Source organism: Euleptes europaea, chromosome 14 (assembly GCF_029931775.1).
Source record: "Euleptes europaea isolate rEulEur1 chromosome 14, rEulEur1.hap1, whole genome shotgun sequence".
NCBI lineage: Eukaryota > Metazoa > Chordata > Lepidosauria > Squamata > Sphaerodactylidae > Euleptes > Euleptes europaea.
In genome coordinates, this window is record NC_079325.1 from 58592668 (window position 1) to 58604881 (window position 12214).

At 50.7% G+C, this 12214-nt stretch overlaps 1 protein-coding gene across 1 annotated transcript in view; it reads right to left on the reverse strand.

Annotated features, from left to right (window-relative positions):
* SNAPC4 (small nuclear RNA activating complex polypeptide 4) overlaps window positions 1-10254 on the reverse strand; it is an 85141-nt gene extending 74887 nt beyond the window's left edge. The window contains 5 exon segments of the mRNA XM_056860202.1: window positions 1098-1176; window positions 1509-1634; window positions 9183-9362; window positions 10002-10045; window positions 10242-10254. Coding sequence (XP_056716180.1) covers window positions 1098-1176; window positions 1509-1634; window positions 9183-9362; window positions 10002-10045; window positions 10242-10254 — 442 coding nt within the window.
* Window positions 10255-12214: the final 1960 nt, after the last annotated feature.

A 12214-nucleotide genomic window follows, 5' to 3' on the forward strand; every position in this document is an offset into this window, starting at 1 on the left:
CATCGGGACCACAAAACGCAGCATACAAACAAGGATAAAAGAACATGAAAGATACTGCAGACTTGGCCAACCTGAGAAATCAGCAGTGGATGAACATGGACTGACACAAACAGGACACAGGGTCTTATTCCAAGACACTGAAAGACTGGACAATTCTACCAACTATTTTGTCAGATTGCACAGAGAAGCCATTGAAATTCATAAACATCAGCACAACTTTAACAGAAAAGAAGAGAGTTTAAGAATGAATAAGGCTTGGCTTCCTGTCCTAAAAAACCTCCAGACTAACAAAGACTTTAGTCAACAATAGCCATGCAGATTAGCTTTGGACTTCACACATTAACAGATCACTTCAGGATACAATGGTTCCATATTAACATACCACACCGTCATTAGCACATTATCTTGATACTTACAGGACAATGACTAGCACATTACTTTTGCAGGACAATGACTCAGCTCAAACCCAACCCCTTTCTGACTATATCTTCCTACACACTTGACACTGAGAGACACTGTCCTTCAGTGTTACTACTCTGAAGATGCCTGCCACAGTTGCTGGCGAAACGTCAGGAAAGAAAATTCCAAGACCACGGTTACACAGCCCGGATAACCTACAAGAACCAATGAATTCTGACCGTGAAAGCCTTCGACAATAGTCTCAAACCTGCTTACAATTGCCTTCCCTCCCCCTCCCCACAACAGACATGTTGTGAGGTAAGTGGGGCTGAGAGTTCGAACTGTGACTAGCCCAAGGTCACCCAACTAGCTTCATGTGGAGGAGTGGGGAAACCAAACTGGCTCACCAGATTAGAGTCTGCTGCTCATGTGGAGGTGTGGGGAATCAAACCTGGTTCTCCAGATTAGAGTCCTCCGCTCTTAACCATGCTTGCTCTCTGACAGATGGCTGAGAGAAGTCCCTTTATCAAGCACCGCTACCAATGGGTCTCAATTAAGGTTCGACTGAAGCCTTTCAGGAAGACCTTTGTCCCTTAGGGATTCCAAAGGAACTTGAAGCCTGTGTGCGACACCAAGCAAGGGCCCAACCCTCATCAAATGAACACAATGAACAGCTGAGAACCCCGAAGCCCCCTTACATTTTACAGTGATCAGATCCTCAAAAGATTTTATGCCTTGCATTGCCTTTTCTCGGGCATCACTGTTGGCAGGAGGACCCTAGGGAAAGAATCAACAAGCCACACAAGTCAACTTCATCATAGTTCTCAGCTCTAGGAGACTATTCCTGCTAGAAGACAATCCCCACCCCTACAAGAGCACCTTCTGTAATCAGGCAGTCATTGATAGTTTAGTGGCAAGCAGGGATCTAGACTGGGAGTGCCCAAATCAGTGCTGGCCAGGTTGACCAAGGAAACAGCACCTGAGGGCAATTAGAGGCTGCCTGAAAGGAGTCTTCCTAATTGTGACTCAAACAAGCAGGCTGCAAGGAAGACATCCAGCTCTCAGGATAATAGCACCTTGCAGGCCCCTATCCCGCTACTTATACTTACGATTCCTGATGTCTTATCCTTAAAGTATGGCTTCTTAAAATGGCCCAGGAACACGTTTGTTGGCATGGCTTTCAAATCACTGGATTTTGCTGCTCTAGGTCCAGCAAGCTCCCTGGTGAGCTTTTCCTACCATGAACAAAACAGGAGAAGAATATCAACATGATGCATCAACAGCTGGCTGGGAGGAGAGAGGACACTTGGAGGTCACCCAATCAATCATCGTTTATTGCGGTCAAAAGACCAATTTAAAGTCACCCAGTTAAACCACATTTCAAAGCCCCCCCCCAAAAAAACCAGACAAATTAATTCCTGCAACTCATGGAGCTAGAGAAATTGCTCTGTCTTGCCTAGGCTGCAGTTTTGGAACAACTATGCCCACATTCAGTGGAAAGCCCCCCCCTCCCGGCACTAATGGCACAAAATGGACATGGCTTGCTGGCAAATTCAAGTGGCGACTGTGGAAACCATCAATCAACATATTAGATAGGGAGATGATGAAGCCAACAATGTGCTCACGTGTGCTTCAATGGTCCATGAGATGCAACTCAACCGGGGGCCCTTCTGGACATATGAGCGGGTTAAACTTACAAACTGGGGCATTTCTATTACTTTTACATGCAAAGGGATGACGTGTTTGTTTACAAAAGGCATGACTCCTCTCTTTTTGTACCAAAGTCCCCCTTCTAGCCTGCCCTTTCAGAACAGAACATCGAGACTTGCACTGCACTGGTGGATCAGGTTTTCTTAACTGGGAAGGTTTCTCCATCTCCCTGCTCTCAGAGGAGGAAAGGGGGGCAAGCAGAGAATAGTCCAGAACACTGCCAATCCCTGCTTAAGAGCAGTGAGAATGAACCCTCAACCTAACTGTGAGGCACTGAATGGGAAGATATCTTTGAATGGGTTATGCCTCCAAAACAAGGGGCACAGGCAAATTAATCACAAAGGCTTCATTATCTGGCTGGAGACAGACCTCCCCAGTCTGTGGCTTGCCAAGCTACTAAGGCACGAGACACAGAAGAAAAACCCTGAAATGAAAAACCCACTTTGGAATGAAGGCTGGGTTGGTTCTTAAAGCAATGGATGGCTTTCGGAAAATGCAGAGCTCTTTCAGGGGAGACAAGGTCTGTGTAAGCTCCTGACCCTTCGAACCAGAAATCACCACAGAGTCATATAGAATCCAAGCAGATGGCTTTTACTGGTCAAAAAGGCAATACAGTGCATACAGGGAACTATGGCAGCTATGAGTCTTACTAGCCGAACGATAATATAAGGCAGTAAATGGCGGGAGATTATACAACATCAGCATACACAGACAGAGTCAACTTTCCCAGGAGCAGTATTCCCAGGCCTTGGTATGTGTGGTCGGCCTTGAGGCTAGACAGTACAGTACCGACACAGAAACAATACTGAAACCGAGATAGCAGCCTGACATCCTGCTCCCCTTAAGGCCCCCTCCCAGTCTGCAAGGGGGATGGTCTGTCCGGGTAGGCAGTGTGAAAGGCATCGATTAGTTTTGGGGCGGAGACATCTCGTGCGCGAACCCACTCGTCGTAGGCAGGGGGGAAGTGTTTCCAACGGACCAAATACTGTAGGTTGCCATGGTGAACACGGGAGTCAAGGATTTTGGAGACTTCGAAGTGCTCTTCCCCCCCCACCATAATGGGCTGTTCGGGGGGCGGATCGGGATGCCATTGTGGAGAGGCCGTATGGGGCTTCAGGAGGCTAATGTGGAAAACGGGATGCACACGCCTCAGAGTTTTCGGGAGAGCTAATTCCACCGTGACAGGATTTATGACCCGTGTGATCGGGAAAGGGCCAATGAATTTAGCATTGAGTTTAAGGCACGGACGGGTGGAACGTAGGTTTTTGGTGGAAAGACAGACCAATTTACCCACTCGCAGTTCGCCCCCGGGGGAACGATGTTTATCAGCTTGTGCTTTGTATTTGCGCTTGGCTCGGTCGAGATTGCTAACGAGCCAAGGCCAAGTGGTACGGAGGGTGTGTGCCCAGGAAGCAACGTCAGGATCTCCCTCCCCCTCCACATTCTTTTTGGGCGTAACAGGACCGAAATCCTGTCCATATACTGCATAGAATGGGCTAAAACCTGTAGATTGATGTACAGCATTATTGTAGGCATATTCTGCAAAAGGTAACAGTTCTACCCAGTTATCTTGGTGGTAGTTTACATAACAGCGTAAATAACATTCAAGGACAGCATTTACACGTTCAGTTTGACCATCGGTTTGAGGATGGTATGCAGTAGACAATCCTTGTTCAACCCCCACCAACTTGAGGAATGCTTTCCAAAACTTGGAAACAAAGCCACTGCCGCGGTCACAGATTATTTTGCGCGGAAACGAATGTAATTTGAAGATATGTGTAACGAAGAGGCGGGCCATTTTTTGAGCAGAGGGGATCCCTGCGCATGGAACTAAATGGATTTGCTTGGAAAACAAATCAGTAACAACCCATAACACAATTTTTCCCCCGCTGAGAGGGAGATCAGTCATAAAGTCCATAGCAATCACTTCCCATGGTCTGGTGGGTGTTTCTAGAGGTTGCAGTAGCCCCGGGGGTTTGCCTTGTGATCGCTTCACTGTGGCGCAAACAGGGCAGCTGCGAATAAAAGAGTCAACGTCGGAACGCATTCCCCCCCACCAAAATTGTCTGCGCAATAAGTGGAGAGTTTTTAGGAATCCAAAGTGTCCAGCTGTTTTTACTCCATGAGCTAAGTGTAAGACATCTTTTCGAAGTGTCTTGGGTACATACAATTTAGAGTCTTTATACCATGAACCTCCCTGTTCTATTACCCCAGGGGGTAGGGTGTGAGTGGAGCGTTCAGAGAGGCAGTGGTTCCGAAGGGTATTTAAAAAGGATTCGGAGATGGGAACCTTGGCGGGAACCCCCCCCCCGGCTATAGTAGTCTTAGGACCAGCTATGGGGGTAGTGCTTACGTGCGGTGGTGCGCAGATTGTAGGCGGTAGGGCAGCCGGTGGGGTTGGAGGAGTGGAATCGTCGGTTCGTTGTTGTTGCGAGGGCGGTTGGGTAGCCGCTCGGGTTGGAGGTGCTGGAGAACTGGGTCTGGGGTGCTGTTGCTGAGATCGAGTTTGCACGGCCAGTACAGGAAGGGTTCCCCTTTGCGTAGGGGTGAACAGAGAGTCAGTTGGTCTCTCGAGTTTTACCGGGTATTGTGGCAACCGGGAGAGGGCATCTGCGAGAACGTTTTGTTTCCCAGGAACATGCTTTAGGACGAAACGAAACTGAGCGAAGAATTCAGCCCAACGTTGTTGTTTTGCTGATAGTTTATGGGACCCCGTGAGGGCAGCTAGATTCTTGTGATCGGTCCAAACCTCGAAGGGGATATTGGACCCCTCTAAGAATTGTCTCCATAGAGTCAGGGCATGGTGAACGGCCGCTGCCTCTTTTTCCCAAATGGGCCAGTTCAATTGTGCGTGCGCAAATTTTCTCGAAAAGTAAGCGCACGGGTGAAGGAGGCCATCCGGACCTTTCTGGAGGAGGGCCCCTCCCATAGCTACATCGGAGGCATCGACTTGCACAATAAACATTTGGTTTGGGTCCGGGTGCTGTAGTACGGGTTCGGATGTGAAGAGGCGTTTGAGAGCCACAAACGCGGCTTGGCATTGATCAGTCCACAGGATTTTTGCGGAGGGTAAGGTAGCTGTGTTTGCTTTCCCTTTGGTTTTTAGTAGATCAGTAATGGGTAGGGCCACTTGGGCGAAGTTAGGAATGAATCCTCGATAAAAGTTTGCAAATCTCAAAAACTGTTGCACTTGCTTGCGGTTGGTGGGAGGAGTCCAATCGAGAACGGCTTGGACTTTGACAGGGTCCATGCGAAGACCTTGGTGGGAGATTATGTATCCTAAAAATGTGAGCTGGCTTTGATGAAACTCGCATTTAGCCAGTTTTGCAAAGAGTTGGTGGTCGCGCAGGCGCTGCAGAACTTCTCGGACTAGAGTTACATGCTCTTCCATGGTTTTTGAATAAATAAGAATGTCGTCTAAGTAAACCACCATCCCGCGATACAGCAAGTCATGAAGGATTTCGTTGATGAGTTGCATAAAGACCCCCGGGGCCCCTTTCAATCCGAACGGCATCACGAGGAATTCATACATACCGAAACAGCTAGAGAAGGCAGTGAGGTGCTCATCTCCTTCGCGGATGCGGACTCGGTAGTAGGCTTCCACCAAGTCCAACTTGGAGAACACCCGGCCCTCCTGTAACTGTCCCAAAATATCAGATATTAATGGGATAGGATAGGCGTTGGTTTGGGTAACCGCATTGAGTTTTCTGAAGTCAATGCATAAACGAAGGTCGCCCTCTTTTTTCCGGACAAAAAACGCGGGGGCCGAGTTTGGGGCATTCGATGGGCGAATGAACCCTCTGGCGAGGTTTTTGTCAAGGAAGTCCCGGAGAACAGTGCGCTCGGAAGCGCTCATAGGGTAAATCTTACTTTTGGTTAATGTGCAGTCCTTGACCACCTCAATTGTACAGTCTGAGGCCCGGTGGGGGGGTAAGGTATCACATTCTTTAAGGTCGAAGACATCCGCAAAGTCTCGATATACATTAGGTAGGACTGGAAGTGCTGGGGCATCGGAGGCCAATGCTGGTACGGGCGGATATAACAGTGCAAAGTTCTGCCGGTGCTGATTGCACATGGGGCTGGCGAAGGAGATAGTGTTTGTTTCCCAGTTAATACTGGGACTATGTCCTTTAATCCAGTGCCTTGGATTGCGGCTTTTGGGTGCCTTTTTCCTTGTGCTTTTGACGGACTAGGGAAATAAAGCGTCGGCGGCTTTCCACTTCCTCGGCCAATAGAATCCAGTCTTCAAGGGTATCGGGATCGCCCCGCATGTATGACCAGTTCAGAATGTCAGGGTGCAAGGCTTCCCTGAAATGATGAATTAGGGTGGTTTCGGGCCAGCCTACAATTTTGCTTGCCAGTCGTTGAAATTCATCGGCAAATTCTCGAACTGTAGCAGAGCCTTGTTTTAGTTGTAAGAGTTCCGTTTTGGCTCTTTCCCCCAGGAAGGGGTCTTCAAACCTCCTTCTTAGAGCAGTCATGAAGTTGTTGAGGGAACGAATAGCTCGAGAGCGGGTGTCAAACTGGAGGACCATCCAGTCAGCTGCTTTACCTGTCAGAAGGGAAGCTACATAACGCACCCGGCTATCTTCCGTGGGGAAAAGTTGTCCTTGTTCTCGCATATAACTGTCCACTTGATGCAAGAAACAAGGCAAAGTCTCGAGAGATCCGTCGTACGTAGTCCTCAATTTAAGTTGCTTCCAAGGGCCGGGCGCAGGTTGGCCCGGTTGCACGGGTGGTCCGGGCGGAGGAACAACGGGAGCTCCGGGAGGCAAGGGTGGAGCAGGCACATTAGCGGGTGGTTGTGGTGGCTGGATGGGCACCCCCTGACCCGGTATCGGAACAGGCTGTGCTTGGGCTATCAGGGTTTGTTGTAATTGCCTGTTATCCTGAAGCATACGTTCCATTAGTTCTTGGAGTTGATCAACACGGTCGGAGAGCTCCCGATTCTGGGCTCGTAAGAGGTGAACCTCCTCACTTGGGCCACCAGTGAGATGAGGTTTACTGGTCCGGAAGCTCGTGGCCCATTGAGAGCTATCTCCATAAAGATCCTCGTCTTCAGACTCTCCTGAGTCTAGACGTCGGTCAGCCAAACGGCGTGCGCGTTGGGTCGCGCGCGACGGGACAAACGCCGGGGAAAAAGACAGACCTGATAGCCCTTGTACAGTGCCCTTGGGGCGCGTATCCATTCTCGCCCGATCCCTAACCCTTGCTGCTGCCGCCTTGGCTGCGTCAGCAGCCTCTCTCTCTCTGGCGACCTTAGCCACTTCGGCGGCATCCTTATCCGCAAGAACTTTGGCGTTCTCAAGTCTTAGGGCAGCCTCCGCCGTAATGCGCGGTAAAAGTTCTGTTTCCAGAAGTGAGAGTATGGGGTCGGATTCCCCGCCCAGCAAGGGTTGTATTCGAACCGCCAGTGCAGGTGCATCGGCTCCAAAAGTCGAGGTCAAAGCCTGAGCCAAGGTGGCGACCGGGGTGTCCTTTGTACATTCCACAAGGAGAAGAGCGGTGCGAATAGCAACTCGCTTGGCTTCAGCCTGACAGCTGGCCGCATCCGGGACCAGGGAAAAACCCTCCGGCGGGGCTCCTGCCATGGTAGAACTAGAGGAAAGAGTCTCTCGAGAAATAAGATTATCCAAAAGTCCAGTTAGTACTTGTAAATCCTCAGTTGCCAACCGGGCATCGTCCAGTAATTGATCCAAGACCTGAAGATCTAAACGAGTATCAGTATCCTCCGACGTCAACATCCAGAGAGTCCCTTTAAGAGATTGCCACTGCTCCTGTACCAGTCCCCTCAAGCGGCAAACCTCTAGGGTAGTTCTGAAGAGTTCAGCGACTATGTCCTGTAACAGGGTGGGATCCTTCCGAGAGGAATCCAGGATAGTAGGTCACTCGGAGAGCTTCTCAGCTCCCATCCAAGCGGCAGGCGAACCCCCCTGGGCTCCAGCCTGACTAGTAGTACAATAAAGAAGATGATAGATAGCTGCCATAATGTAAGCTCCTGACCCTTCGAACCAGAAATCACCACAGAGTCGTATAGAATCCAAGCAGATGGCTTTTACTGGTCAAAAAGGCAATACAGTGCATACAGGGAACTATGGCAGCTATGAGAGTCTTACTAGCCCAACGATAATATAAGGCAGTAAATGGCGGGAGATTATACAACATCAGCATACACAGACAGAGTCAACTTTCCCAGGAGCAGTATTCCCAGGCCTTGGTATGTGTGGTCGGCCTTGAGGCTAGACAGTACAGTACCGACACAGAAACAATACTGAAACCGAGATAGCAGCCTGACAGTCTGAAATGAAGGCCCTGACAGAATGCACAGAGGGATGCACCTGTCAAGTTCAAATGGGTCCCTGAGCAACACCTGAAGGATCTTTAGGAGATACCCACACTGTAACCAAGAGTGTCACAACCAGATCCCACTACTGGAACCAACCCCAGTGCCGTCAAGAGCTGCACGCCAAAGCTTTGTTGGTGGAGGCATGCTGACTCAGCAGCCGCTCCAAAGGCCGGGCAAGAAACCTCTGCGGAGGAAGAGCCTACCCCGACTTCCCCAGTCCGAAACCCCAGCACAAGAGGCCTGTGGCTGCAGCCTCTGCTGGCCATGCCCCACTGAGATCAGTCACAAGGCTGTAGAAGGTTGAGATGGTTCGGCATTTGAAAAAGACAGCAAAACAGAAATAACAGAGAAGATGTGCCTAAACTACAGCAAGCACCAAAGAAAAGGCCTTAGTGAGGAGCATAGGGCCTCCAGCCATTCATATAAGTGTTTGCAATTAATTTGCAAATGCCCTGACTGCAGGACAAACAAGAAGTTCAACCCATTCAAAGGTATCTTCCTTCACTGGCGGAGAACCCAAATCTTGTTTTCCAACATTCTATCTGAACTCTAAATTTTAAAATCCAAACGTACAGCAAAAATGCGTGTGCTGTGGGTCACACCAACCAACATCTTTGATAACTGTCATCCACTTTGTGGTTACCAACAGCATCCTTTGATACAGTTAACGAAAGGTGAAAAGCATGCCAAGTAGAACATTTCAAAAGATCCTTAAAGCTTTGCTTACCTGCTGTTCTTTGTTTTGGGCAAGCAGTACATTGACCTCCTTAATCTTCTCGTCAATAACTTCCTGATAAACTAGGTTCATCTGCAGGCAGGTCTCTGGCGTTTCAGGAAGGTTAATAATGTCGAGTTCGTTCTTGCTATCCTCATCACCACTGCTTTGGCTCCCAACTGGGCTCACCTCCTGACCCAAGAGGAGATGAGGAGGCAGATGAGAAAATGAAGAAAGGAAACCCCCACTTATTTAAAAAGACAAAGGATCCAACAAGCATCTCAGGGGAGTGAGTGCAGAATGTGACTGGTGTACCCTGTCCCTAATTGCTTTCTGTGTTCAACCTTCCCCAACAGCAGTAAGCCCCACTGGCCTTATCTACAGGCACCAGGGAGCCTAAGCACCATGGCTCTCATCCCACTCAAGAAGGCTCCAACTGCTTGGTTTTGTACTCATGTGACTCTGCGTAGTGCCATAAACCAGCTCTTGCTCCCACAACAACCAAGAGAAATGAAGCCACAGGCCAGCCTCAGCCCTCTTTGGGAAGCGGAGTCCCAAGCAGCATCGAGAATTTTCCTCAGAGGCGTGAGCCCATGAGCAGGACACGTAGAATGTGAATAAGCTCGGAGCCCTGTCACATGGTTCAGCCAGGGCAACACTCGCCTGTGCCACCCGACCACATCGCCGCCATGCCCGGCGCGCGCCGGCCCCGATGCAAGCCAAGCAAGGCAGGATGCAGACAAGCAGGGACATTTGAGCCCACAGCTGCTAAAACTGTACCAGAAAAATATGTGCCCACTCAGCTCTGTTCTTTCTCAACTGTTTACTTGCCATATCAAAAGAAGTATCTGAATCATCTTCATCTTCACAGTCTGCTGTTGGGATAAGAAGAATGCACAGACAACAGGTAAGAGATTGCAAGACCACGCTGGATCTCCAGAGCCTGAAAGCAGATCCACACCAGCAGCTGGAGAAAACGCCGCCGCCACCTCCCCCCCCCCCCCGGCTAAGCCAGCAAATGCAAAACAGGAGCAGCAGCCCCGCAAGCGCTTCTATCCGGGCCAACCAAACGGGCACACAGCATCGTGGCGGCTTCCGGGCGCACCAGAACTCCTCGCCAGGGTGGCGCTCGCACAGCTGAAATGGGAGGGAGAGGCGGGGCGCGGGGTTTTGAGGCCACGATCCTGCACGCGGGCAGAGAACGCTGCCGGTCTGGCAGCCCGAGGCACCCGGCGGGGGCTTCGGGGGGGGCGCGCTACGGGAGGCCGCGCCTGGCGCTGGCGGAGCGAAAGCCGCGCCTCGACCACGCGCACCCTGCGCGGGAGGAGGGCCCAGGGCCGCCGCTCAGCCAGGGCAACACTCGCCTGCGCCGCCCGACCACATCGCCGCCATGCCCGGCGCGCGCCGGACCCCAGGCAGGCCGCGCAGGGCCCGGAAGTGACGTCCCACCGTGCGTCAGCCGTGTGCAGCGCCGCCCCCGCCTCCGCCCACGGCTGCTGCCTGGCAACGGCGAAGACGCGCCCCCCCCCCCCGGCCCGAAGGCCCCGGGTCGCCGCGCCCCTTTCGCCGAAGCGGGTGAAGCGTCGCGCCTGATTGGGCCGGCCCGGTCTCCTCGGAAGCAAGGCAGGGCCGCCCCCCCCCCACGCCCCAGCCTTACTGGCTGACTGAGGGGCTGCGGGTGATGAGAAGGCCGCGCAGCTGGAGGGGGGATGGAGCCGGCGTTTGCTTGGACTGTTTCTACGCGGCCTCTTCGGGGTCTGGCTCAAGGCGGCCCCCGGTTATAAACCTCAGTACAAAACACAAGCCGTTAAGACCAGTGGCCAGGACCACCCCCGGGGGGGGGCGGGGGGGATTACCTAGGGGGGCACGAAGAGGCAAGAGGGCAGCAGGGGGGCGCTAGAGGTGGGGCCCCTTCAACTGTGTTCTTCACTAATTTACAATAGTTCACAGTGGGTAGCCGTGTTAGTCTGTTTGCAGTAGTCGAAAAGGGCCAGAGTCCAGTAGCACCTTAAAGACTAACAAAAATATTTTCTGGCAGGGTCTGAGCTTTCGTTAGCCACAGCTCCCTTCTTCAGATACAGCTAGAATGTGAATCCATCGGTCTTTAAGTAGAGGAACAGTATGTAAATGTGAATAGCAGGCTTGATGGGATTAGGTGAGGTATGCAGAAGAGTGTGATGCCCAGGGGAGAGATGGGTGTAGAGAAATCAGCATTGGTAATGGGCCATGAATGCAAGGTCTTTATTCAGCCCAGGTAAATGCATTGACTTTAGTTTTTAATTTACAATAGATCCAGCAATGCACCATGCTGGCAAATTGGGTGGAAACTATCAGAATTTCCCCCCAGACTTTGAGGAGCTGGTACCGCTGGACCAAGTTCATCAGTTTTGTTGAATAAATTTCAACTAAAAAGTTTTAATTGGATTTTGAATAGATGTGCAATTGTTACTGTTTTGTAATTTTATTATTATCTTCTTTAGTGAGTCATGCAAACCCCTATTTTGAATATATATATTTTAGGATAGGGTAGGGGGTGCTGGGGCTGAGTTTGGAACCAAGGGGGCGGTGGCCCGAAAAGTTTGAGAACCACTACGTTGGACAAAAGCGGCACAAGAACTGCCCCTAGAACAGAGCAGACTATTAAAAAACACCTAATTCAAAGCTTGGGTAGAAAGATGTGTTTTACCTGGCGCCTAAAAGAAAGCAAAGCAGGCACCAGGTGAGCCTAAAGGGGAGGGGGAGGGCACTGCAAAGGCAAGGTGCCACCACAGCATTAAACTACACATGCTCACAAGGAAAGACATGCACCTTCCTATCCAGTGTGCTCAGTTGCTTCTGGTGACAGTAGCTGTTTGGAAAATAAACAGGTGTTTCTAGAGGAGTAACTGAAGACTGCTCACTTTCTGGGAAAATCTTGTATGTTCACCATAGCCGTCTGGCTTCAGCCAAGGCGGGAGAATAGTACAGGGGAAGTCAGGCAAGTTGTGCTAACTAAAATTCAAGTTGGAAGTGTATTGCTATGTGCAGAATGCAAGAAAAGCTTA